General features: G+C 44.5%; 1 protein-coding gene across 1 annotated transcript in view; it reads right to left on the bottom strand.

Annotated features, from left to right (window-relative positions):
- Positions 1–27,742, bottom strand: part of LOC110529049 (semaphorin-3D) — a 131,538-nt gene that overhangs the window by 32,316 nt on the left and 71,480 nt on the right. The window contains exons 3-10 of the mRNA XM_036984222.1: positions 14,310–14,470; positions 13,872–13,934; positions 13,119–13,238; positions 9,398–9,491; positions 8,417–8,545; positions 7,641–7,783; positions 4,792–4,906; positions 3,908–3,977 (exon numbers count right to left, since the gene is read on the bottom strand). Coding sequence (XP_036840117.1) covers positions 3,908–3,977; positions 4,792–4,906; positions 7,641–7,783; positions 8,417–8,545; positions 9,398–9,491; positions 13,119–13,238; positions 13,872–13,934; positions 14,310–14,470 — 895 coding nt within the window. The remainder of the gene's footprint in view (positions 1–3,907; positions 3,978–4,791; positions 4,907–7,640; positions 7,784–8,416; positions 8,546–9,397; positions 9,492–13,118; positions 13,239–13,871; positions 13,935–14,309; positions 14,471–27,742) is intronic.

Here is a 27,742-nt window from a genome sequence, read left to right as displayed (position 1 = left end):
CAATGTGGAGGTTATATACAGGGGGGTACCGGTACAGAGTCAATGTGGAGGCTATATACAGGGGGTACCAGTACAGAGTCAATGTGGAGGCTATATACAGGGGGGTACCGGTACAGAGTCAATGTGGAGGCTATATACAGGGGGGTACCGGTACAGAGTCAATGTGGAGGCTATATACAGGGGGTACCGGTACAGAGTCAATGTGGAGGTTATATACAGGGGGGCACCGGTACTGAGTCAATGTGGAGGCTATATACAGGGAGTACCGGTACAGAGTCAATGTGGAGGCTATATACAGGGGGTACCGGTACAGAGTCAATGTGGAGGCTATATACAGGGGGGCACCGGTACTGAGTCAATGTGGAGGCTATATACAGGGAGTACCGGCACTGAGTCAATGTGGAGGCTATATACAGGGGGTACCGGTACTGAGTCAATGTGGAGGCTATATACAGGGAGTACCGGTACTGAGTCAATGTGGAGGCTATATACAGGGGGTACCGGTACAGAGTCAATGTGGAGGCTATATACAGGGAGTACCGGTACAGAGTCAATGTGGAGGCTATATACAGGGGGTACCCGTACAGAGTCAATGTGGAGGCTATATACAGGGAGTACCGGTACTGAGTCAATGTGGAGGTTATATACAGGGAGTACCGGTACTGAGTCAATGTGGAGGCTATATACAGGGGGTACAGGTACAGAGTCAATGTGGAGGCTTTATACAGGGGGTACCGGTACTGAGTCAATGTGGAGGCTATATACAGGGGGTACCGGTACTGAGTCAATGTGGAGGCTATATACAGGGAGTACCGGTACTGAGTCAATGTGGAGGCTATATACAGGGGGTACCGGTACTGAGTCAATGTGGAGGCTATATACAGGGAGTACCGGTACTGAGTCAATGTGGAGGCCATAGACAGGGGGTACCGGTACAGAGTCAATGTGGAGGCTATATACAAGGGGTACCGGTACCGAGTCAATGTGGAGGCTATATACAGGCGGTACCGGTACAGAGTCAGTGTGGAGGTTATATACAGGGGGCACCGGTACCGAGTCAGTGTGGAGGCTATATACAGGGGGGCACCGGTACTGAGTCAATGTGGAGGCTATATACAGGGAGTACCGGCACTGAGTCAATGTGGAGGCTATATACAGGGGGTACCGGTACTGAGTCATTGTGGAGGCTATATACAGGGGGTACAGGTATAGAGTCAATGTGGAGACTATATACAGGGGGTACAGGTACAGAGTCAATGTGGAGGCTATATACAGGGGGTACCGGTACTGAGTCATTGTGGAGGCTATATACAGGGGGTACCGGTACTGAGTCATTGTGGAGGCTATATACAGGGGGGTACCGGTACAGAGTCAATGTGGAGGCTATATACAGGGGGTACCAGTACAGAGTCAATGTGGAGGCTATATACAGGGGGGTACCGGTACAGAGTCAATGTGGAGGCTATATACAGGGGGTACCGGTACAGAGTCAATGTGGAGGCTATATACAGGGGGGCACCGGTACTGAGTCAATGTGGAGGCTATATACAGGGAGTACCGGTACAGAGTCAATGTGGAGGCTATATACAGGGGGTACCGGTACAGAGTCAATGTGGAGGCTATATACAGGGGGGCACCGGTACTGAGTCAATGTGGAGGCTATATACAGGGAGTACCGGCACTGAGTCAATGTGGAGGCTATATACAGGGGGTACCGGTACTGAGTCAATGTGGAGGCTATATACAGGGAGTACCGGTACTGAGTCAATGTGGAGGCTATATACAGGGGGTACCGGTACAGAGTCAATGTGGAGGCTATATACAGGGAGTACCGGTACAGAGTCAATGTGGAGGCTATATACAGGGGGTACCCGTACAGAGTCAATGTGGAGGCTATATACAGGGAGTACCGGTACTGAGTCAATGTGGAGGTTATATACAGGGAGTACCGGTACTGAGTCAATGTGGAGGCTATATACAGGGGGTACAGGTACAGAGTCAATGTGGAGGCTTTATACAGGGGGTACCGGTACTGAGTCAATGTGGAGGCTATATACAGGGGGTACCGGTACTGAGTCAATGTGGAGGCTATATACAGGGAGTACCGGTACTGAGTCAATGTGGAGGCTATATACAGGGGGTACCGGTACTGAGTCAATGTGGAGGCTATATACAGGGAGTACCGGTACTGAGTCAATGTGGAGGCCATAGACAGGGGGTACCGGTACAGAGTCAATGTGGAGGCTATATACAAGGGGTACCGGTACCGAGTCAATGTGGAGGCTATATACAGGCGGTACCGGTACAGAGTCAGTGTGGAGGTTATATACAGGGGGCACCGGTACCGAGTCAGTGTGGAGGCTATATACAGGGGGGCACCGGTACTGAGTCAATGTGGAGGCTATATACAGGGAGTACCGGCACTGAGTCAATGTGGAGGCTATATACAGGGGGTACCGGTACTGAGTCAATGTGGAGGCTATATACAGGGGTTACCGGTACCGAGTCAGTGTGGAGGCTATATACAGGGGGGCACCGGTACCGAGTCAGTTTTGAGGGGTACAGGCTAGTTGAGGTAATCTGTACATGTAGGTGGGGGTGAAGTGACTATGCATAGATAATAACTATGGACTGCAGCAGTGTACAACAAGGGAGGGGTGGGGGGGGGGCAATGTAAATAGTCCGATGCCGATTTTTAGTAGTTGTTCAGTAGTCTAATGTCTTGGGGGTAGAAGCTGTTGAGGTGCCTTTTTGGTCCTAGACTTGGTGCTCTGGTAGCGCTTGCCGTGCGGTAGCAGTTGAGGAGCCAGCCGAGGCTACTTCTCTAATGTTGCTATGATAGGCCTACATGTTCCTCCTTTGCCTGGTGTGTCGTTGCAGGTTTAGTTTTTTGGTTATTCATTTTCAAGCGTTAAAAAACCGAAGTCAGACTGCACCATTTTAGTAGCCTAGCTAGGACTGTGGCATGTGTCTGTACACTTTCCCTCTGCTGCAAGCAGCAAACCGGACAAACGAAAGCAAGTTGAATTCACTGATGGGAGCACATCATTTAATTTGATAAAGTAGATGCCTCAGCTGTTGACTGGCTGGTGTGTTCTATTCAGCCCGCGGGCCTTGTGTTTGACACGTACACTATACTATTAGCCACATTATTACTGACTCGTCATCGTTCACCTTGCTAGTTTGATTGACATTCCCTGCCTTATTTACATTTGTACATTTTTGCTCAAAAAATATTGAGTCATTGAATCATAAACAGTGCCTCCTGAATGGAACAAGACAGAGAGAGAAAGAGAGAGAGAGAGAGAGAGAGAGAGAGAGAGAGAGAGAGAGAGAGAGAGAGAGAGAAGGGAGGAAGGGAGTCTCCTGCACCTGGCTGGGAGACAGAGTGAGAGACGAACAATGTACCAGGCCAGCTGTGATTTACCACCTGACAGCAATATGTTTTGGACTACCAAGTGTATTGGTGAATTATATATTCATCTGCTTTGCTTTATCTTGGTCCAGGTCGCAGTTGTAAATGAGAACTTGTTCTCAACTAGCCTACCTGGTTACATAAAGGTGAAATAAATAAAAAATAATTTTAAAAATCATGCATTGAACTACATCCATCTATTCTGCCAACAACGCCTTAGTGTACGTCATGGAACTCTGAGTCGAATATAACCTATTTTTAAAAACTCTTATAAAGCTAGTTTTGTAGCATAAACTAGGAATTTGATATTTTTTTTTACTGAGATTATGATTGTCTGTTTGTGTCACATCTGCAAAGTAGTTAATTAAAACACTGTCAGTTCCACTTTAAAATAATAACCAGTCATGAAATCATTGTCAGTTATTGTCATAAAATGAATGATATGAATCGTACAATAATATGTGTTGTGAAATGTTTAAAGCCCAAACTCACCTGGAGGTTGAGAAAACCCCGTAGATGACAGGGTTCTGGTCGTCTTTGGTCTCCAGAATGAAGATATCCTCTGAAATGAATCACAGTGGGGAACCACAGTCAGAGACAATTAACAAAACGAATACCTTATCATGCTAGCATAATGACCTGTACTCATTTTACCAGTACATTGTACCCCGAAACACTGCCAGTGTAACGGATGTGAAACGGCTAGCTTAGTTAGCGTGGGCGCTAAATAGCGTTTCAATCAGTGACGTCACTTGCTCTGAGACCTTGAAGTAGTAGTTCCCCTTGCTCTGCAAGAGCCGCGGCTTTTGTGGAGCGATGGGTAACGACGCTTCGTAGGCGTCAGTTGTTGATGTGTGCAGAAGGTCCCTGGTTCGCGCCCGGGTATGGGCGAGGGACGGTTTAAAAATTATACTGTTACATTGATGCTGTTGACCCGGATTACTGGTTGCTGCGGAAAAAGGAGGAAGGTCAAAAGGGGGGTGAGTGTAACGGATGTGAAACGGCTAGCTTAGTTAGCGTGGGCGCTAAATAGCGTTTCAATCAGTGACGTCACTTGCTCTGAGACCTTGAAGTAGTAGTTCCCCTTGCTCTGCAAGAGCCGCGGCTTTTGTGGCACGATGGGTAACGATGCTTCGAGGGTGACTGTTGATGTGTGCAGAAGGTCCCTAGTTCGCGCCCGGGTATGGGCGAGGGGACGGTCTTAAATTTGTACTGTTACACCAATCAAAAGTTAAAAAGTTACAAGCCAGAAAACCAAACCACTAAACAAACAATTCAATAATTTTCTCTTATCAAAGTCATGATAATACAAATGTAAATCTTCATTAAAAAACTATTTTTTTTAAAAACATTTCAGCAGTGTAGATAAAGAGTACCGAGCTCATCAAACTGTGTGTCCAGTCCCCCAGGTCCTGGTACAGAACACACCAGACGGGCCTTGAGGAAGGTACTCCAACGATTAATCAGACTCCTCTTCCCTCCGACGTCATTCTAACGGGACACACAGAGGAGATCGGACATGAAACCAACACCTACATATCTCTCAGTACTTTTAGTCTCACTAATATCATTCAAATCGGTCACTGTAGGATCTGCTGTTACTGTAGGATCTGCTGTTACTGTAGGATCTGATGTTACTGTAGGATCTGATGTTAATATAGGATCTGCTGTTAATATAGGATCTGTAGGCTCTGCTGTTACTGTATGATCTGATGTTACTATAGGATCTGCTGTTAATACAGGATCTGCTGTTACTGTAGGATCTGCTGTTACTGTAGGATCTGCTGTTACTGTAGGATCTGCTGTTACTGTAGGATCTGCTGTTACTGTAGGATCTGTTACTGTTGGATCTGCTGTTACTGTAGGATCTGCTGTTACTGTAGGATCTGCTGTTACTGTAGGATCTGCTGTTACTGTAGTATCTGCTGTTACTGTAGGATCTGCTGTTACTGTAGGATCTGCTGTTACTGTAGGATATGTTGTTACTGTAGGATCTGTTACTGTTGGATCTGCTGTTACTGTAGGATCTGTTACTGTAGGATCTGATGTTACTGTAGGATCTGCTGTTATTGTAGGATCTGTTACTGTAGGATATGTTGTTACTGTAGGATATGCTGAAACTGTAGGATCTGCTGAAACTGTAGGATCTGCTGAAACTGTAGGATCTGCTGTTACTGTAGGATCTGATGTTACTGTAGGATCTGCTGTTACTGTAGGATCTGTTACTGTAGGATCTGTTGTTACTGTAGGATCTGGTGTTACTGTAGGATCTGCTGTTACTGTAGGATCTGCTGTTACTGTAGGATCTGCTGAAACTGTAGGATCTGCAGAAACTGTAGGATCTGCTGTTACTGTAGGATCTGTTACTGTAGGATCTGATGTTACTGTATGATCTGTTACTGTAGGATGCTGTTACTGTAGGATCTGCTGTTACTGTAGGCTCTGCTGTTACTGTAGGATCTGATCTTACTGTAGGATCTGCTGTTACTGTAGGATCTGCTGTTACTGTAGGATCTGCTGTTACTGTAGGATCTAATGTTACTGTAGGATCTGCTGTTACTGTAGGATATGTTACTGTAGGATCTGTTACTGTAGGATCTGATGTTACTGTAGGATCTGCTGTTACTGTAGGATCTGCTGTTACTGTAGGATCTGCTGTTACTGTAGGATCTGATGTTACTGTAGGATCTGCTGTTAATATAGTATCTGCTGTTACTGTAGGATCTGCTGTTACTGTAGGATCTGCTGAAACTGTAGGATCTGCTGAAACTGTAGGATCTGCTGTTACTGTAGGATCTGTTACTGTAGGATCTGTTACTGTAGGATCTGATGTTACTGTATGATCTGTTACTGTAGGATGCTGTTACTGTAGGATCTGCTGTTACTGTAGGCTCTGCTGTTACTGTAGGATCTGCTGTTACTGTGGGATCTGATCTTACTGTAGGATCTGCTGTTACTGTAGGATCTGCTGTTACTGTAGGATCTGCTGTTACTGTAGGATCTAATGTTACTGTAGGATCTGCTGTTACTGTAGGATATGTTACTGTAGGATCTGTTACTGTAGGATCTGATGTTACTGTAGGATCTGCTGTTACTGTAGGATCTGCTGTTACTGTAGGATCTGATGTTACTGTAGGATCTGCTGTTAATATAGTATCTGCTGTTACTGTAGGATGCTGTTACTGTAGGATCTGATGTTACTGTAGGCTCTGATGTTACTGTAGGATCTGCTGTTAGTGTGGGATCTGCTGTTACTGTAGGATCTGATCTTACTGTAGGATCTGCTGTTACTGTAGGATCTGCTGTTACTTTAGGATCTGCTGTTACTGTAGGATCTGAAGTTACTGTAGAATCTGCTGTTACTGTAGGATATGTTACTGTAGGACCTGATGTTACTGTAGGATCTGCTGTTACTGTAGGATCTGCTGTTACTGTAGGATCTGCTGTTACTGTAGGATCTGATGTTACTGTAGGATCTGCTGTTACTGTAGGATCTGCTGTTACTGTAGGATCTGCCTGACCTGTAGGATCTGCTGTTACTGTAGGATCTGCTGTTACTGTAGGATCTGCTGTTACTGTAGGATCTGATGTTACTGTAGGATCTGATGTTACTGTAGGATCTGCTGTTACTGTAGGATATGTTACTGTAGGATCTGTTACTGTAGGATCTGATGTTACTGTAGGATCTGCTGTTAATATAGTATCTGCTGTTACTGTAGGATCTGCCTGCCACTGTAGGATCTGCCTGCCACTGTAGAATCTGCTGTTACTGTAGGATCTGCTGTTACTGTAGGATCTGATGATACTGTAGGCTCTGATGTTACTGTAGGATGTAATGTTACTGTAGGCTCTGATGTTACTGTAGGATCTATTGTTACTGTAGGATCTGCTGTTACTGTAGGATCTGATGATACTGTAGGATCTGATGTTACTGTAGGATCTGATGTTACTGTATGATCTGATGTTACTGTATGATCTGATGTTACTGTAGGATCTGCTGTTACTGTAGGATCTGCCTGCCACTGTAGGCTCTGATGTTACTGTAGGATCTGCCTGCCACTGTAGGCTCTGATGTTACTGTAGGATCTGCTGTTACTGTAGGATCTGCCTGCCACTGTAGGCTCTGATGTTACTGTAGGATCTGCTGTTACTGTAGGATCTGCCTGCCACTGTAGGCTCTGCTGTCAAGCCCTTTGTGAAAATATTGTAGCGAATTCCTATTTACCTTGCAGATGCGTGCCACTCTACTGTAAACCCTCTTGTCCCACTGGCTGGACTCTACAGCTGTCTCCTTTAAGAAGAAGTAAACCTTGTCATCGTCCACACTTTGTGTGTCTGGAATGGAGAAGGAACCCACAAACTCTGGCTCTGCATGGGGAGGAAATTATATCATGGTGAGGAGGATAATACAGTATACAGATGTAGGATCTTAATTTGATCACCCCTGTTGCAGCATAATTTTCCTGCATTGCAGGATATTTTAAACTTGTAGTGTATTTGAAGGATTCTAAAGTTTGTGATTTCCACTTTGACATTTCAGAAATCCCCTTACGAAAAATGTCCATTAATTCTAATCCACATAACTCATATTTTCTGTTGCTGCAGGATTATATTCCTGCTGTAACAAATTGGCAAAAATTAAGATCCTACATCGGTAGGAACCCTTTAGAACAGTCTAGAACATGATGAGTGTCTGGAATGGAAAATAAACCCACAAACTAAGGCCCTCCATGGGAGAAACAAAAGATATCACGATGAGGACTCATCAACTCACTTCAGTATTGGACGTTTGTCTTAGACCTCAATGTCAAATAATGACTTGGAGTGATTTGCCTCCTCAAAATGACGACAAGATTGGCAAGAATCCCGAATTGGCTGAGTCAAGGATAACGGTTGAGGCTTGTGCCTACGACCTAGCTGAGTACGTATAATTAGGAAATCTTTTGACAACTGCCATAGAGACATTTTTGTTTTCTTTCTCTTCTGTCTTCTGCGTCTCACCATTGAGCCAGTGGTCCTGGTAGGCCTCAGTGCGTATATAGTGCTGGTTGCTGCTGTGCACAGAGGTACGGAATATAGCTGCGTTGGTACCCATAAAATCCACCGATGTCCCTGCATACAAATCTCCATCTAGGGGTGAGATTGGGATGGAGTTTGGCTTAAGAAAACATACATACATACATACATACATACTGTACATACATACATACATACATACATACTGTACATACATACATACTGTACATACATACATACACATCTTCATAAGACCCTCATCAAGGTAGAGTCAATTTGGTTGAATGCATCAATCTGGCTGGTTTACAAGGCTAAGAGTAATTTGGGTCGGTTTCATTGTTTTGGAAACTATATATATTTACAGCTATACCCTTTTGGAAAAGATAATGTATATCAAAATGTATTATTCTGAAATATGTCTGTCATATTTATTGGACAGTATATTGTTTATATAATATATATAGCCTGTGTGAATATGGAATTCAGCAAATACTAATGGATATTCAATCACATAGAGAGGTACCATAGAACTCCTAAAACGCACAGAGCAGGACCTCATTCCCAGTGGTAGCAACTAACTCTGTTGCCCCTAATTATGAACCATATGTTTTATGTACTGGGGTCTGGCGGGATTTACGTCCACTTCAAACTATGCGAGAACTAAATCATGTGGTTCTCTCCTCTAACTCCCTTCCTGGTCACACCATTTCTGGAGGCGGGAAGGGTGGGTTTGATTACCGCATCGGTCACATATTGAATATTGTGTGTCAGTCAACGTTAACAGTTCCGTAAGTCATTGTGGAGGAAATGGTCTCCTTAATGTCAATATTTTCCATATTAGCTGGATATATTACTTACCGGTGAGCCTGGTCATTCTCTTCAAATACTGAAAATATAGCACGTGTCCCTGTCAACGTTCTATATGTCACTGCAAGGGTTTCGTATGTGGACATGTATATGACTTACCGGTGAGCCTGGCGGTGAAGGGTTCCCGTGGACTAAAGGGACATTTCCCCCGTCCAGACTCCACAGCATGGCTCTGCAGACGGAACAACGGCTCCTAGGAGACCCACAGAGAACCATAGAGATTCGATATAGTTCTATTCTACTCATGCTGTGTTCTATTTTCTGGGATATACTGTCTGAGATCATACAGCCAGTTGGGTTCTCATTTGATCGCGCAGTCAGGAATAAATATCTCTCCGGGAAGAAGAAGGGCGGGGATATATATTTCATGACTAACTACTCATGGTGTGATTGTGATAACATACAGGAACTCAAGTCCTTTTGTTCACTCGATGTAGAATACCTCACAATCAAATGCCGACCGTATTACCTCCCAAGACAATTCTCTTCGGTTATAGTCTCAACTGTGTGTATTCCCCCTCAAGCCGATACCATGACGGCCCTCAAAGAACTTCACTGGACTTTATGCAAAAAGGAAACAACATATCCTGAGGCCACATTTATTGTAGCAGTGGATTTTAACAAAGAATATTTGGGGAAAACACTATAGAAGTTCTATCAACACATTGACTGTAGTTCTCGCGCTGCTAAAACACTCGACTACTGCTATTCCAACTTCCGGGATGCCCTCCCAGCCCTCCAGCCCTCCATTCGGCAAATCTGACCACGACTCCATTTAGCCCCTCCCTTCCTATAGGCAGAAACTCAAACAGGAAGTACCCGTGCTGAGGACTATTCAATGCTAGTCTGACCAATCGGAATCCACGCTTCAAGATTGTTTTGATCACGCGGACTGGGATATGTCCCGGGTAGCCTTCGAGAATAACATTAACGAATACACTGATACGGTAACTGAGTTTATCAGGAAATGTATAGGATATGTTGTACCTACTGTGACTATTAAAACTATTAAAAGCACTCGTGCCAAACTGAAAGCATGGTGACTGGGAATATGTCAGAATACAAACAGTATAGATATTCCCTCCGTAAGGCAATCAAACAGGCTAAACGTCAGTATAGAGACAAAGTGGAGTCGCTCAGACACGAGAGGTGTGTGACAGGGTCTCCAGACAATCACGGATTACAAAGTGGAAAACCAGCCACGTCACAGACACGGACACCTTGCTTCCGGACAAGCTAAACACCTTCGCTTTGAGGACAACATAGTGCCACCGACGCAGCCCGCTACCAAGGAATGTGGGCTCTCTTTCTCCGTGGCCAACGTGAGTAAGACATTTAAGAGTGTTTAAGCTCGCATCCTCAGAGCATGCGCAGACCAGCTGGCTGGAGTGTTTATGGACATATTCTATCTCTCCCTATCCCAGTCTACTGTCCCCACATGCTTCAAGATGGCCACCATAGTTCCTGTGCCCAAGAAAGCAAAGGTAACTGAACTAAATGATTATTGCCCCATAGCACTCACTTCTGTCATCATGAAGTGCTTTGAGAGACTAGTCAAGGATCATATCACCTCTACCTTACCTGACACCCTAGACCCACTTCAATTTGCTTACCGCCCCAATAGATCCACAGATGATGCAATCACCATCTGCACTGCCCTGTCCCATCTGGATAAGAGGAATACCTATGTAAGACTGCTGTCCATTGACTACAGCTCAGCATTCAACACCATAGTACCCTCTAAGCTCATCATTTAGCTTAAGGTCCTGGGTCTGAACCCTGCCCGGTGTAACTGGGTCCTGGAGTTTCTAACGGTCCGCCCCCAGGTGGTGAAGGTAGGAAACAACACCTCCGCTTCACTGATCCTCAAAACTGGGGCACCACAAGGGTGTGTGCTCAGCCCCCTCCTGTACTCCATGTTCACCCATGCCATGCATGCCTCCAACTCAATCATTAAGTTTGCAGGTGACACAACAGTAGTAGGCCTGATTACCAACAATGACGAGACAGCCTACAGGGAGGAGGTGAGGGTCCTTGGAATGTGGTGTAAGGAAAATAACCTCACACCCAACGTCAACAAAACAAAGGAGATGATCGTGGACTTCAGGAAACAGCAGAGGGAGCACCCCCCTATCCACATAGTCGGGACCACAGTGGAGAAGGTAGAAAGAATCAAGATCCTCAGCGTACACATCACTGACACACTGAAATGGTTCACCCACACAGACAGTGTGGTGATGAAGGTGCAACAGCGACTCAAATTTGGTTTGGGACCTAAAACCCTCACAGAATTTTACAGATGCACAATTGAGAGCATCCAGCCGGGCTGTATCACCGCCTGGTACGGCAACTGCACCGCTGTGGAACACTAGTCACTTTAATAATGTTAACATATTTTACATTACTTATCTCATACTCTATCCTATTCTACTGTATCTTAGGCTCTGACATTGCTCGTCTAAATATTTATATATTCTTCATTAATTCCATTCCTTTAGATTTGTTTGCATTGTTGTGAAACTGTTAGATATTACTTGTTAGATATTACTTGTTAGATAATACTGCACTGTTGAAGCTAGAAACACAAGCATTTTGAGACACCCGCAATAATATCTGCTAAACACGTGTATGTGACCAATACAATTTGATTTGATTTGATATGTGGATCGGTGCAGAGAATGATGTCACATCCACAATAGCATTAGCCTCCTCTACCACAGAGAACCATCTCAACCACCACAATGTAATAATTTCATCTCTGCAATAGCATTAACCCTCCTCCACTGTAACAGAGAGCTTAGTCAGAGAGATGGAACAGAGAGTTTAGTCAGAGAGATGGAACAGAGAGTTTAGTCAGAGAGATGGAACAGAGAGTTTAGTCAGAGAGATGGAACAGAGAGTTTAGTCAGTGTTTAGTCAGAGAGATGGAACAGAGAGTTTAGTCAGAGTTTAGTCAGAGAGATGGAACAGAGAGTTTAGTCAGAGTTTAGTCAGAGAGATGGAACAGAGAGTTTAGTCAGAGAGATGGAACAGAGAGTATTAGTCAGAGTTTAGTCAGAGTTTAGTCAGAGAGATGGAACAGAGAGTTTAGTCAGAGAGATGGAACAGAGAGTTTAGTCAGAGAGATGGAACAGAGAGTTTAGTCAGAGAGATGGAACAGAGAGTTTAGTCAGAGAGATGGAACAGACTTTAGTCAGAGTTTAGTCAGAGAGATGGAACAAGGAGTTTAGTCAGAGTTTAGTCAGAGAGATGGAACAGGGAGTTTAGTCAGAGTTTAGTCAGAGAGATGGAACAGAGAGTTTAGTCAGAGTTTAGTCAGAGAGATGGAACAGAGAGTTTAGTCAGAGTTTAGTCAGAGAGATGGAACAGAGAGTTTAGTCAGAGAGATGGAACAGAGAGTTTAGTCAGAGAGATGGAACAGGGAGTTTAGTCAGAGTTTAGTCAGAGAGATGGAACAGAGAGTTTAGTCAGAGTTTAGTCAGAGAGATGGAACAGAGAGTTTAGTCAGAGAGATGCGACAGAGTTTAGTCAGAGAGATGGAACAGAGAGTTTAGTCATAGAGATGGAACAGGGAGTTTAGTCAGAGAGATGGAACAGGGAGTTTAGTCAGAGAGATGGAACAGGGAGTTTAGTCAGAGTTTAGTCAGAGAGATGGTACAGAGAGTTTAGTCAGAGAGATGGTACAGGGAGTTTAGTCAGAGCCTCTCTCTACTGGATTATTGGCATGGGAAACATATGTTAACATTGTCAAAGCAAGTGAAGTAGATAATAAACAAAAGTGTACAGACGTACACATGGGCCTCCTCTCCCCTTTCCTCACCTCAGTGCTGTTTCCCAGGTCTATGTAGGTGCATTGTGGGTGGTAGGCCCCGGTGCCACAGACGTACACATGGGTCTTATTGAAGGGCTGGAGGAGACGCACGTAGTTGGCGCAGTCAGTCTGAAACAATGTTAGGATTTACATTAAACATACATGACACAAATCTACATCTACAGTACAGTCATAGTTAACAGAGATTTAACATTAAATATAAAGGCCATTTAGAAGACGCTTTTATCCAAAAGTGTGTGCAGACAGACAGTATGAGTGGCCCCAGCGAGAATCAAACCCTTGACAATGGCGTTGAAAGTGCCCTACCAACCTGAGCTACAGAGGACCATCCTAAATCCTGTTCCTCTACCCACCAGCCTCATTTAACCCGTTCGCTATCTTTGCCTCAGGGCCAATTATTTATGAAGAAATCCACCAACAATAATTGATTGAACCTTGTCAGATTAGAATGTCCTGTCTCCTCGGGTTGTTACTGTGTGTAAATATAAAGGAGATGTCAGAGGGATGAGACGTCTCCCCTGGGTCTCATAATACACAACAACAACAAGACCATCAACAAAGACGGGCCTTGTTTTAAATTATACACCGTGAGGGATCCTTGGCCTCGTCCCAATAACGTGCTCTGAGCGTGCCAGAGGACTACTAAATAAGGCCTCAGATCTTCAGAGCACCTTAACAGCATTGTGGGAAAGTTCATCCCGTGTTGTTCATCCATATTTGTTCTGGCTCTCTGTTACTTACCGACAGGTTCTTCCCTGCCAATCTGCAGTGTTCGACGTGTTCCTCCACAGCTGGCCAGTAAATCTAAAGGAGGGAGGGAGGGAGGGAGGGAAGGAGAGGAGGGAGGGAGGGAGGGAGACAGAGGGAGGGAGGGAGAGAGGTAGGGGGGAAGGGAGGGAGGGAGGGAGGGAGGGAGGGAGGGAGGGAGGGAGGGGGGAAGGGAGGGAGGGAGGGAGGGAGGGAGGGAGGGAGGGAGGGAGGGAGGCTTAAAATATGGATACGGTACAACCTTTCATCATTACTTTATGATACCCCCCTCTGTGTTTAATTGAGAACGTGGCGATCTAATAGAACACAGTTGGGAAGGAGCCCAAAACAGAGTCATGGTAATGGCATGGTGCTGGCCTTAACTCTACATGTACAAGTAGATAGGGAGATTCACTGAGGTGCTGTCTGTACCGTGCGTGTAGGAAGAGCCAGGCTGTCCGAGTGGAGAAGGTAGATGTGGTCTTTACCCCCTACCAGGAGCCAGCCACGGTCCTCATCCAGCAGCAGGGACTGGTAACCTCCACTCACACCTCTGTCCCAGAAGACACTGGAACTGTTCATCCAACGCAAGTCTGCAGAGAGGAAGGGGCAGAGGGGGGAGGGGGGAGAGAGAGAGAGATAGAGAGAGGGAGGAAAGGGAGGAGAGGGAGGGAGACAGGGGGAGGGGGTGAGGGAGAGAGAGAGAGAGAGAGAGAGAGAGAGGGATGAGAGGGAGGGAGACAGGGGGAGGGGGTGAGGGAGAGAGAGAGAGAGAGAGGGAGGAGAGGGAGGGAGACAGAGAGAGAGAGAGAGAGAGAGGAGAGAGGGAGGAGAGGGAGGGAGACAGGGGGGGTGAGGGAGAGAGACAGCGAGAGAGAGAGAGAGAGAGAGAGAGAGAGAGGAGCGGGAGAGAGGGGGAGGGGGTGAGGGAGATAGAGAGAGAGAGGGGGAGGAGAGGGAGGAGGGGGGAGCAGGAGAGAGGGGCAGGGAGACAGGGGGAGGGAGAAAGAAAGAGGGAGTTAATGTTTTGAAGTAACAGAATCAATTGAATCAGAATTGGCAGAGAGCAACTATTGGTCAAAAACAAGCACTAAAAAACTTGGACTGCATTTATCACAACCATCAGTTTGGCAAAACTACATACAATTATAACTGCTGTTTTTATTTTAGCTTTCCAAATCCAGTCTGTAGTCTGAGTACATTGACATGATTGATAAACAACATGTCAATCAAAGCTCATTCACTCAGTCAAAACAACAATGAAATCAGCCTATTTATGAAAAACGGTCCCTGGATACTCAAGTTGGAAAGTACATAGTTGCAATGTGTGTAATTCCAATAAACATAGCAACACAATCTCCCCTAAAAACACACACGTCCGTCCAGCACGCACGGGTCGAGCAACACCAGCGAGCACTCTACAACCTATCAAGGGGACCTTGTGTTTAACCAGGCAGAAAATGACCTGCACAATCACAGCAAATTAACCCTGTAGCCCGGCTCTGTGCTCTCTCTCCTGATAAATCAGAAGAAAAGTCCTGGCTTCTCAATTTAACTCCAAAACAACTCCTATAAAGTAGATGTTTACAGTGCTATAACCCTACATTATGTCATTGTGGTATCATTTTAAGGGTTGCAGAAAAGATGTATGGTAAGTAAACAACTTTATTTATTTATACTTAGCCAGCACAAAGGCCCAACACTTTATCAAGACTCTAGAGACAAGAGTCTAGAGACAAGCATCTAGAGACAAGAGACAAGAGTTAGAGTCTTGAGACAATAGTCTAGAGTCTTGAGACAACAGTCTAGAGTCTTGAGACAATAGTCTAGAGTCTAGAGACAAAAGTATATTCTAGAGTCTAGAGACAAGAGTATAGAGTCTAGAGACAAGAGTATAGAGTCTAGAGACAAGAGTATAGAGTCTAGAGACAATAGTATAGAGTCTAGAGACAAGAGTATAGAGTCTAGAGACAAGAGTATAGACTAGAGTCTAGAGACAATAGTATAGAGTCTAGAGACAAGAGTATAGAGTCTAGAGACAATAGTATAGAGTCTAGAGACAAGAGTATAGAGTCTAGAGACAAGAGTCATAACTCTAACCTTCTGCTGTATAAGACAGCTTTAGAAGGAGGAGGAGGAGGATGATGATGAAGATGAAGGCGAGGAGGAGGAGGAGGACAAGGACGAGGAGGAGGAGAGGGGTGGAGGACGAGGATGAGGAGGAGGAGGAGGAGGAGGAGGACGAGGATGAGAGAACGAGGAGGAGGAGGAGGAGAAGTATAAGGCCTCCTTGGTTCAGTTCCACTGCTGAGGTAGCTATCAACAATCAGTGTCTCATGAAATATGTTTAACAAAAATAACTGGTTTATTTACCAAGTCACCCTTTCTCCAGGTTTACATTTCACATTTCATGTTAAAAGGATAAATCATTAACATAATATTATCTGTGAACCGCTCAAATATCAAATTAAATGTTTCAGCCATAGACTAAACCTTGATTTAATGAGAAGGATGTGTAGGAAAATAATTACGGACAAGCACTGTAAAATCCAACGTATAACTAATAAGACTGGAGATACGTGTGGAAATGCTGTCTGACATCTCCCCACCTACATATACAGTGCCTTCGGAAAGTATTCAGACCCCTTCCCTTATTCCACATTTTGTTACTTTTTGCCTCATTCTAAAATGGATAAAAGTTTTTTTTTTCCCCCTCATCAATCTACCAACAATATATACCCCATAATGACAAAGCGAAAACAGGTTTTTCGATTTCTTTTTGGCAAATTTATTACAAATAAAAAAAACTGAAATACTTTATACTTTAAGTATTCAGACCCTTTGCTATGAGACTCGAAATTCAGCTCAGGTGCATCCTGTTTCCATTGATCATCCTTGAGATGTTTCGACAACGTGATTGGAGTCCACCTGTGGTAAATTCAGTTGATTGGACATGATTTGGAAAGGCAAACACCTGTCTATTTAAGGTCTCACAGTTGACAGTGCATGTCAGGGCAAAAACTAAGCCATGAGGTCGAAGGAATTGTCCGTAGAGCTCCGAGACAGGATTGTGTCGAGGCACAGATCTGGGGAAGGTTACCAACATTTTTTTTGCACCATTGAAGGTCCTCAAGATCACAGTGGCCTCCATCATTCTTAAATGCAATAAGTTAGGAACCACCAACACTCTTCCTAGAGCTGGCCGCCCGGCCAAACTGAGCAATCAGGGGAGAAGGGCCTTGGTCAGGGAGGTGACCAAGAACCCAATGGTCACTCTGACAGAGCTCCAGAATTCCTCGTGGAGACGGGATAACCTTCCAGAAGGACAACCATCTCTTCAGTACTCCACCAATTAGGCCTTTATGGTAGAGTGACCAGACAAATCAAATATTTATTCTTTATAATTGACACACGTGACGAATACAGTGAAATGCTGACTTACAAGCCCTTAACCAACAGGTGTAGTTTTAAGTTTCAAATAATTTAAGAGCAGCAGTAAAATAACAATAGTTAGGCTATATACAGGGGGTACCGGTACAGAGTCAATGTGGAGACTATATACAGGGGGTACCGGTACAGAGTCAATGTGGAGACTATATACAGGGGGTACCGGTACAGAGTCAATGTGGAGACTATATACAGGGGGTACCGGTACAGAGTCAATGTGGAGGCTATATACAGGGGGTACCAGTACAGAGTCAATGTGGAGACTATATACAGGGGGTACCGGTACAGAGTCAATGTGGAGACTATATACAGGGGGTACCGGTACAGAGTCAATGTGGAGGCTATATACAGGGGGGTACTGGTACAGAGTCAATGTGGAGACTATATACAGGGGGTACCGGTACAGAGTCAATGTGGAGGCTATATACAGGGGGGTACCAGTACAGAGTCAATGTGGAGGCTATATACAGGGGGCACCGGTACAGAGTCAATGTGCGGGGGCACAGGTTACCGCACGGCAAGCGGTATCGAAGAGCCACGTCTAGGTCCAAAAGACTCCTTATTAACAGCTTCTATCCCCAAGGCATAAGACTGCTGAACAGCTAATCATGGCCACCCAGACCATTTACATTGACCTCCCCCCCTTTGTTTTTACACTGCTGCTACTTGCTGCTTATTATCTCTGCATAGTCACTTCACCCCTACCTACATGTAGAAACTACCTCAACTAACCTGTACCCCCGCACACTGACACTATCCCCTGTATATAGCCTCATTATTGTTATTTCATTTTTTACTTTTTATTACATTTTTTACTTTAGTTTATTTATTAAATATTTTCTTAACTCTATTTCTTGAACTGCATTGTTGGTTAAGGGCTTGTGAGTCAGCATTTCACTGTAAGGTCTACTACACCTGTTGGTTAAGGGCTTGTGAGTCAGCATTTCACTGTAAGGTCTACTACACCTGTTGGTTAAGGGCTTGTGAGTCAGCATTTCACTGTAAGGTCTACTACACCTGTTGGTTAAGGGCTTGTGAGTCAGCATTTCACTGTAAGGTCTACTACACCTGTTGGTTAAGGGCTTGTGAGTCAGCATTTCACTGTAAGGTCTACTACACCTGTTGGTTAAGGTGTTGTAAGTCAGCATTTCACTGTAAGGTCTACTACACCTGTTGGTTAAGGTGTTGTAAGTCAGCATTTCACTGTAAGGTCTACTACACCTGTTGGTTAAGGGCTTGTAAGTCAGCATTTCACTGCAAGGTCTACTACACCTGTTTTATTCGGTGCGTGTGACAAATACAATTTGATTTGATCTGTTGGTTTTTTGCTTCAGTCCCAAATGTCAGTCCTTTCTCTCTCTGTTGTTAACAGAAAGCCTCTGTGCTGCCCGCTGTGCAACGTGTCTCTCGACCTTGTCGCCACAGCCCACTGTCTGCTGATGGAGATGGATGAGGACCAGTGGACGGTATAAAGTCATGAAGTGTCCTCCTCAGCCATCACAGAAGACTTCATGACAGATGTGAAAATTCCTCAGTTCCAACCCAGGGATTCCAGAACCCTTTATAACCACATTCCAGAACTAGTGGCACTCTGCTCCATTCAGCTCTCTGTCAGAACAAAGCCTTCCGAGCTCAATGGGGGAAAAGTTATGCTTTATCTCTCCTCTACGTGTCACAGTCCATTTTGGACCCCCAACATCCTGTCTAGTAGTAGAGAGAGCACCCAAGGTGAGACAGTCCATTTGGACCCCCAACATCCTGTCTAGCAGTAGAGAGAGCACCCAAGGCGAGACAGTCCATTTGGACCCCCCCAACATCCTCTCTAGCAGTAGAGAGCAGCCAAGGTGAGACAGTCTGACCTCAGTACTGCATAAAACAGATGTATATCCTTGGAGGGCTGGTGAGGTCATCTCTATGAACAACTACAAATGAATACACACGCATGCAAACAAACGCACGCAGTCACACGGTCACATTACACGGTACCTTCTAGATCAGTTCTATTCACTTAAATCCACCTTGTCAAGTTACCCTGAAAATAGGAGAGACTTGGGAATTACCAAACATTGAGATTGACCTACCTCATATATGAAAGGTTTCAAAACAGATGACCCACTCATTGTTTATTTTCTCAATCTAAGTGCAATATATAAATCAGGCCTTTTTTCTTTTTTTTTACAGTTCAGATCAGATCAACTAGTGAGTGTGGCAGAAAGTACCCCAGATCTGATCTCAATGACTTTACGATCTAATATCTACAGTAACTTCAAGGACATTCACATGTCTAGGAAATAGGGCCACATAAGTCATCTTTTCTGGTTAGAGTACATTTTTGGATAACATCTCCCATAACTATGACATGTATATGATATAATTCAGTCTCTGTGTGTTATATCGACATCCTCTGTTTCCGATATGTTGCCGGGCAGAACCACTTCAAAGCATCACAACCTCTTACGGTTTTAGGGATAACATGAGGCTTAACTTCCACGCGATTATATGGTCGTCTTATTGAACTCTCACAGCCCATAAATTACATCTCACTGTACGTTGGGGGAATATAGTGTAGCTTATAGGTGGAATTGTGGATCTCTTCCATTTGGCGCCGCCAACTCAACAGCAAGAATCACGCCGTCTGATCTGAACAGACATAGCTAGGAAATGTGTCTCCAATTAAAAGGAAAATAAATGTCAACCATTACCAGATAAGAAAGTTCAGGGAGAGTAACAGGGCATGTTCCAAATGACACCATACGCCCTTTGAAGTGCTCTACATTACTCCAAGGTCAATAGGACTCTGGTCAAAAGTAGTGCACTATATAGGGAATAGGGATCCATAGGGCTCTGGTCTAAAGTAGTGCACTATATAGGGAATAGGGATCCATAGGGCTCTGGTCTAAAGTAGTGCACTATATAGGGAATAGGGTTCCATAGGACTCTGGTCTAAAGTAGTGCACTATATAGGGAATAGGGTTCCATAGGGCTCTGGTCTAAAGTAGTGCACTATATAGGGAATAGGGTTCCATAGGACTCTGGTCTAAAGTAGTGCACTATATAGGGAATAGGGTTCCATAGGACTCTGGTCTAAAGTACTGCACTATATAGGGAATAGGGTTCCATAGGGCTCTGGTCTAAAGTAGTGCACTATATAGGGAATATGATGCAATTTGGGACGCTTCCACAGTCATCATCTTTTGGCTGCAGAACAGTCAATCACAGAGTTAGTATGAGGTCACATTAGTAATATGATCAAATACAGGAACAAGATGCTGAGTAGACAGTAAAATCACTTTCAGCCAGACTAAAACATTCCTATACAGACACAGCTACTATTGTGATTTCATTAGTCTATTTTGGAGTTGGATTATCAACAACAAAAAAACTGTGGTTGACCTGTTCTTGCACAAGTCTGTTTATTTCTCCACTCTGACAATTTATATATTTGTTGATTGATAAACCCTGATCAGTATGGACATAATGTTATTAAGTGGGCCGACACGGCAGAAGAAGAAACTCAATCTGATCTGATTACATGTGATTGATCAGTGCCCTGGGGCAACGGCCCGGTTTGATTCTGGGGCAACGGCCCGGTTTGAGTTTGGGCCTACGGTCCGGTTTGAGTTTGTTTCAGTCTGTAGTTTGCCAAGACTCTAAGTCTCTAAAAGGCTGAAGATTTAAAGGGTCAGGGGTCGCTTGGTCAAGGGAATGTGATTACCGTTCTCTATACAGACACAAGGTTCTCTATACAGACACAAGGTTCTCTATACAGACACAAGGTTCTCTATACAGACACAAGGTTCTCTATACAGACACAATACTCTATACAGACACAAGGTTCTCTATACAGACACAAGGTTATCTATACATACACAAGACTCTATACAGACACAAGGTTCTCTATACAGACACAAGGTTCTCTATACAGACACAAGGTTCTCTATACAGACACAAGGTTCTCTATACAGACACAAGGTTCTCTATACAGACATAAGGTTCTCTATACATACACAAGACTCTATACAGACACAAGACTCTCTATACAGACACAAGGTTCTCTATACAGACACAAGGTTCTCTATACAGACATAAGGTTCTCTATACATACACAAGACTCTATACAGACACAAGACTCTCTATACAGACACAAGGTTCTCTATACAGACATAAGGTTCTCTATACATACACAAGACTCTATAAAGACACAAGACTCTCTATACAGACACAAGGTTCTCTATACAGACACAAGGTTCTCTATACAGACACAAGGTTCTCTATACAGACATAAGGTTCTCTATACAGACACAAGACTCCATACAGACACAAGGTTCTCTATACATACACAAGACTCTATACAGACACAAGGTTCTCTATACAGACACAAGGTTCTCTATACAGACACAAGGTTCTCTATACAGACACAAGACTCTATACAGACACAAGGTTCTCTATACAGACACAAGGTTCTCTATACAGACACAAGGTTCTCTACACAGAGCAGGAATCCTACATTAATCCTTTTGGCATGACTTTGGCCACCCAGGAATGAATTGTATATCCTCACAGGGATCTGACTACTTCCCTGTATGTCCGGGAGCATCAATGAAGTATCTGTGGAGTTAAGCCCAATACGATGTTCTACTAATCTGTCTAACCATTTCCAGAGCCAGTTGCTCAATGTTGCACAGTTGTCCTGTTGTTTCGCTCTGAGACTCCATATATCCTTATTTAAGGTCACTGTTCAGCGTGTTGCGAAACCCTGCATGTTCGTGCTGTGGTGTGTGTGAATGACGCAGGATAATGGCAAACATTTGTTTAATAAGACCATCAGAGCAGATCAAACACATGGAACCTGAGAGCTGGGCGTGTGCCCAACACCTTTACTGCATACTTGAAGTCGGACAGAGGGTGGAGGTTGTTGGGGGGGGGGGGGGGGTTGTTGTTGGACTGAATTGACCGTCTGAATACATGTAATTCCTTCCAGGGGCGTTAAAGCTACAGGATAATGGGACTCAGACACACACAAACACACACACACGTATACACACACAAACACACACACACGTAGACACACACAAACACACACACACGTAGACACACACAAACACTCACACACGTAGACACACACGTAGACACACACACGTAGACACACACAAACACACACACACGTAGACACACGCAAACACTCACACACGTAGACACACACAAACACTCACACGGACTTGTCAGCTCCAGGAATGTGGGAGTGATTGGGACACACGCTCACACACGCACGCACACACACACACACACACACATTCTAGTGGGATAGCAGTGATTTAAGCAAAATGGATGCAGTTGTTATTAGGTGTGTTTTGTTGGTAGATGGAAGGAGCATGCGTTTTCTAGTCCAGTAGGATTCATATGTGTCGGGGGAAGTGCCCTAGTGTGTTTCCGTGTGGTAAGACTCTTGGCATCTGTATCAGTGCCAGGGAATAGGACTGTAAACATGGACATTACCTACAATGAAGGCCAGTCTACCACCAGAGCTGTATCAGTCATGACACAGCACAGTTCAGTCTGACACACTCCACTTGGAATGAGTGGGCAGGCCAGGCGGTGTCTAACCACACACACACACACACATACATACATACACATACACACACACACACACACAAACACACACACACACACACACACACACACGGTCTCTAAAATGTTCTGGTTTCCATCAGCTCAAAGATCTTCTGAACCACGGCAGGCACAGAGGCCTTAGAGACATCTGGAATTCCAACGTTCTCCGAACACCTGGTAGCAACCTGACTGACTGACCTCATAAACAAGAGACCTTTTTAAATAAATTTCACTTTTATTTAACCAGAAAGGCTAGTTGAGAACAAGAGACTTGTTGATAACCTGTAGCCAGTGGGTACAGAGACTTCTCCAACTCTCCCTTCCTACTGAGGAACGTCTTCAACAAACAATGACTGGAAATACTTGTGAATGTTTGTTTGTATGCAATGACACCATGATAGCATGAGTTACCATGATAGTATGAGCTACAATGATAGCATGAGTTACCATGATAGCATGAGTTACCATGATAGCATGAGTTAACATGATAGCATGAGCTACCATGATAGCATGAGTTACCATGATAGTATGAGCTACAATGATAGCATGAGTTACCATGATAGCATGAGTTACCATGATAGCATGAGTTAACATGATAGCATGAGTTACCATGACAGCATGAGTTAGCATGAGTTACCATGATAGCATGAGTTACCATGACAGCATGAGTTAACATGATAGCATGAGTTAACATGATAGCATGAGTTACCATGACAGCATGAGTTACCATGACAGCATGAGCTACCATGATAGCATGAGTTACCATGATAGCATGAGTTACCATGATAGCATGAGTTACCATGATAGCATGAGCTACCATGATAGCATGAGTTATCAGTATGAAAAAAAAGGTATGAAAAAGGTATGCGTTCTCTACTGTAAGTTGCTCTGGATAAGAACGTCTGCTGAACGATAAAATAATCAAGTAGAAGTGCCAACACTGCTCACTGTAGGACACAAACCAGAACAACCCGTGGACCTGAAGCGTCATGCATGATCACACCCATAACAGTAACGCTCCTTAAACTTAAGTGGGAATAACATCTTATAGTTTCTACTTTCAAGGTTGGACAGAAATGAAAGCACAGACATATGGTAATCCACAAAATAATAAAAACCAACCGTAGGGGGTTCTCCTTACACCATGCTTCGGGTTTAGTCACGGATTAAGACAAACCTCACGCTAGAACCGTAGGGGGGGTTGTCCTTACACCTTACACCATGCTTCGGGATTAGTCACGGATTAAGGCAAACCTCATGCTAGAACCGTAGGGATGGTTGTCCTTACACCATGCTTCGAGATTAGTCACGGATTAAGGCAAACCTCACGCTAGAACCGTAGGGGGGGGGGGTTGTCCTTACACCATGCTTCGGGATTAGTCACGGATTAAGACAAACCTCACGCTAGAACCGTAGGGGGGGGTTGTCCTTACACCATGCTTCGGGATTAGTCACGGATTAAGACAAACCTCACGCTAGAACCGTAGGGGGGGGGGTTGTCCTTACACCATGCTTCGGGATTAGTCACGGATTAAGACAAACCTCACGCTAGAACCGTAGGGGGGGGTTGTCCTTACACCATGCTTCGGGATTAGTCACGGATTAAGACAAACCTCACGCTAGAACCGTAGGGGGGGGGTTGTCCTTACACCATGCTCGAGATCGGTCACGGATACCTCACGCTAGAACCGTAGGGGGGGTTGTCCTTACACCATGCTCGAGATCGGTCACGGATACCTCACGTTAGAAATCCCCAGGAATAACATCAGTTTTACAGTAACAACTGGGACACTTCAAAGTACTGGGCGTTTCAACAGCAGCCTATTAAAATCATTTAACAACAGTGGTTTTGTCAACCCACTTCTGAACGCTCCTTTGAAAAAACAACCTTGAACCTTGAGACCTGAAGACTTGCGTTGACTCCCCTGAGAGGTAAAGACTTACCTAAAGACTTACCTAAAGACTTACCTAAAGACTTACCTAAAGACTTTACCTAGGCCGACACAGTCTTGTGAATCGCAGGAGACACAGGTTCTAAATCACTTGTTGACTCTTGTAATTGGTATGTGGTTTGAAAAATGATAAAGAGAAACACATACTTCCTGCCTGGCTGGCTCCCATACAGTGAGTCATGCCAGTTGGGGTCAAGTCCTGGCAATTCCTTTGTTGAACTGGATGTGGAATTTCTCAATAGGATTTTTCTGCCTTGATTTGATTAGAATTATTAATACGTGCAATTGAGCCAAATGTTTAGATCTGATGTTTTTCTGGCGCAGCGGTAAGCAAGGATGTATCAACTTTAAACATCCAATTTAGTTTCAACTCCAGTATTTGTTTTCATAGTGAAGCCAGGTAGCCAAGTCTCCCCTTTCCATGTATTTTAGTGTCAAGGATAAATCCATGGTTAACGTCAATGTGTGCTCCAATTGCCAGTTGAAAAAACGGTGTTCCTTCCTGTTCTTCAGGTTTCTCCCTTATGTCCAGAGGGTGTGTATTTTTGTTATTCAGAATCCATATTTTAGGGCCAGAATGAAGGGCAGGCTGATATAGTCACACCCTGCTAGATCAATTCTAACAAGGATAAGAGGACAATAGAGTATAGTCTACTGACTACAGCTACTAAACTGCAGAAAATGCATAGAATATTGACAACACAAGTAAAGACAGAATCAAAAGAATCATAGAACCTCCCCAAAAATGTATCAAAAAGGTACAAGTAAACAGACAAAAATATGTCTGTTTTCTGTGCTAATTTCCCCTCTGTGTCTGTTGTCTCGAGCTGAGTTCCCCCTGACTCCTAGATGACACCTGAGAAGAGTGGAACCCTTGTAGGGAGGAAAAACAGTGTTACCCTAAATCCCCCCCCCTCCCCCTCATTCATCCTGTCTCCTGAGGGTATCCAAAAGGAAGCTTTGAAGTTGAACAGACCTCCGCAGACAGACTCTATTTTCCTCTCTCTGTCTCTCTCTCTCCATCACTCCCATATCTCTCTCTTCCCTCCTTCTCTATCCCCTCTCTCTCTCTTACCTCCTTCTCCATCCTCTCTCTCTTCCCTCCTTCTCCATCCTCTCTCTCTCTCTTTCTCTCTCCTCCTTCTCCATCCTCTCTCTCTCTCTTTCTCTCTCCTCCTTCTCCATCCTCTCTCTCTCTCTCTCCTCCTTCTCCATCCTCTCTCTCTCTCTCTTCCCTCCTTCTCCATCCTCTCTCTCTGTCCTCCTTCTCCATCCTCTCTCTCTCTCTCCTCCTTCTCCATCCTCTCTCTCTCTCCTCCTTCTCCATCCTCTCTCTCTCTCTCTCTCTCTTCCCTCCTTCTCTCTCTCTTCTCTCCTTCTCCATCCTCTCTCTCTGTAGAAATTAACTCTCACCCCATCTTATTATCCTCAGAGGTGTGGCATGGGAGACTGAGAGGGTCACCTCGCCTCTCTGAGTCTGACAAGACAGGAGACAAGAGTAAGGGATGGACAAACAGATCTCTCTCTCTCTCCATCTCTCTCCCTCTCTCTCTCTCTCTGTCTCTCTCTGTCTCTGTCTCTCTCTGTCTCTCTCTCCATCTCTCTCTCCCTCTCTGTCTCTCTCTCTGTCTCTCTCCCTCTCTCTCTCTCTCTGTCTCTCTCCCTCTCTCTCTCTCCCTCTCTCTCTCTCTCCCTCTCTCTCTCTCTCTGTCTCTCTCTCTGTCTCTGTCTCTCTCTCGACCGCCTTCTCTTTCACTTTCCTTCCTCGCTCCATCACCCCACTCTCCCTCTTTTTCTTTTACATTTTCTCCATTGTCTTTCTCTCTCTCTGCTCTAATTGCAGTGACGGAAGAGAAGGGAAGAGTGAGTATCTCAGATGAACTGAAGGTTCTGCGTCACATCAAATCTAAACGTCAATCTAAACGGTATTTATGAACAGCAACACATTCAAAGATCCGCTAACTGTCACAAGGTGCCTCTGTACAGACAGTCTGATGACAGCTCCATGAAGATCATTCTCCAGTCTGGACTCCTGTCTCTCTCTGTCTGTCTCTCTCCTTCCTCCCCTAGATACTAGCCTCCTTCCTCCCCTAGCCTCCATCCAAAATGGCTCCCTATCCACTATATTGTACACTACATTTGACCAAGGCCCCATAGGACTCCAGTAAAAAGTAGTGCACTACTGTATCTAGGGAATAGGGGGCCATTTGGGACGATCTCCATGTCTCCACATCTTCCACTAATCGTCTGATGTTTGTCTTGAAGCCGAGCCATCTATAATTTATCTCAGCATGGATTCCAGCATCTAGCTAATGCTAATTCAGGGTTTTCAAAAATAAACAGAAAGGTGACTTCGATTGGCTTTGATGCCTTTCCAACTTTCCAATCGGCAAGTTTTCTTCAACTTTCTTTCAGGCCATCAAAACGTAAACGTATATTAAGGTTAATATAGGCTACCACTGAAACCTAAACCCTTTATATCACGGCTTAGCTAAATCCCTCTGTAGTGGCTCATAATTCAGAAACGGTCCTCTCCTCTCGTATCGCTGCCTGACATTGCTGTTTTATCGTTTAAGTCGGCCAAATAAAGAAAAACCCTTGTGGAAATATTCAGAGAATTTGACTTCTGGGTAACCGAGATGAGTTAAATAGGAACAACGTGTTGCTACTGAAGAATAACAGCCCATATCAGTCATCAGCAGAGATCAATATCAATCTGATTAAAGTTATTTATTTACTCACTTTATCCAGGAGATATGAGTGTTTCAGTCTGTGTGTGTGTGTGTGCGTGTGTGTGTGTGTCTACTCCACGCTGCATGAGTGTGAATAAACACAGCTGTCAGAGGGAAGCAG

Source organism: Oncorhynchus mykiss, chromosome 7, assembly GCF_013265735.2.
Source record: "Oncorhynchus mykiss isolate Arlee chromosome 7, USDA_OmykA_1.1, whole genome shotgun sequence".
In the NCBI taxonomy this organism is placed as follows: Eukaryota; Metazoa; Chordata; class Actinopteri; order Salmoniformes; family Salmonidae; genus Oncorhynchus; species Oncorhynchus mykiss.
Note: the sequence above shows the minus strand (reverse complement) of the source record. Positions and strands in the feature narration are given on the sequence as shown.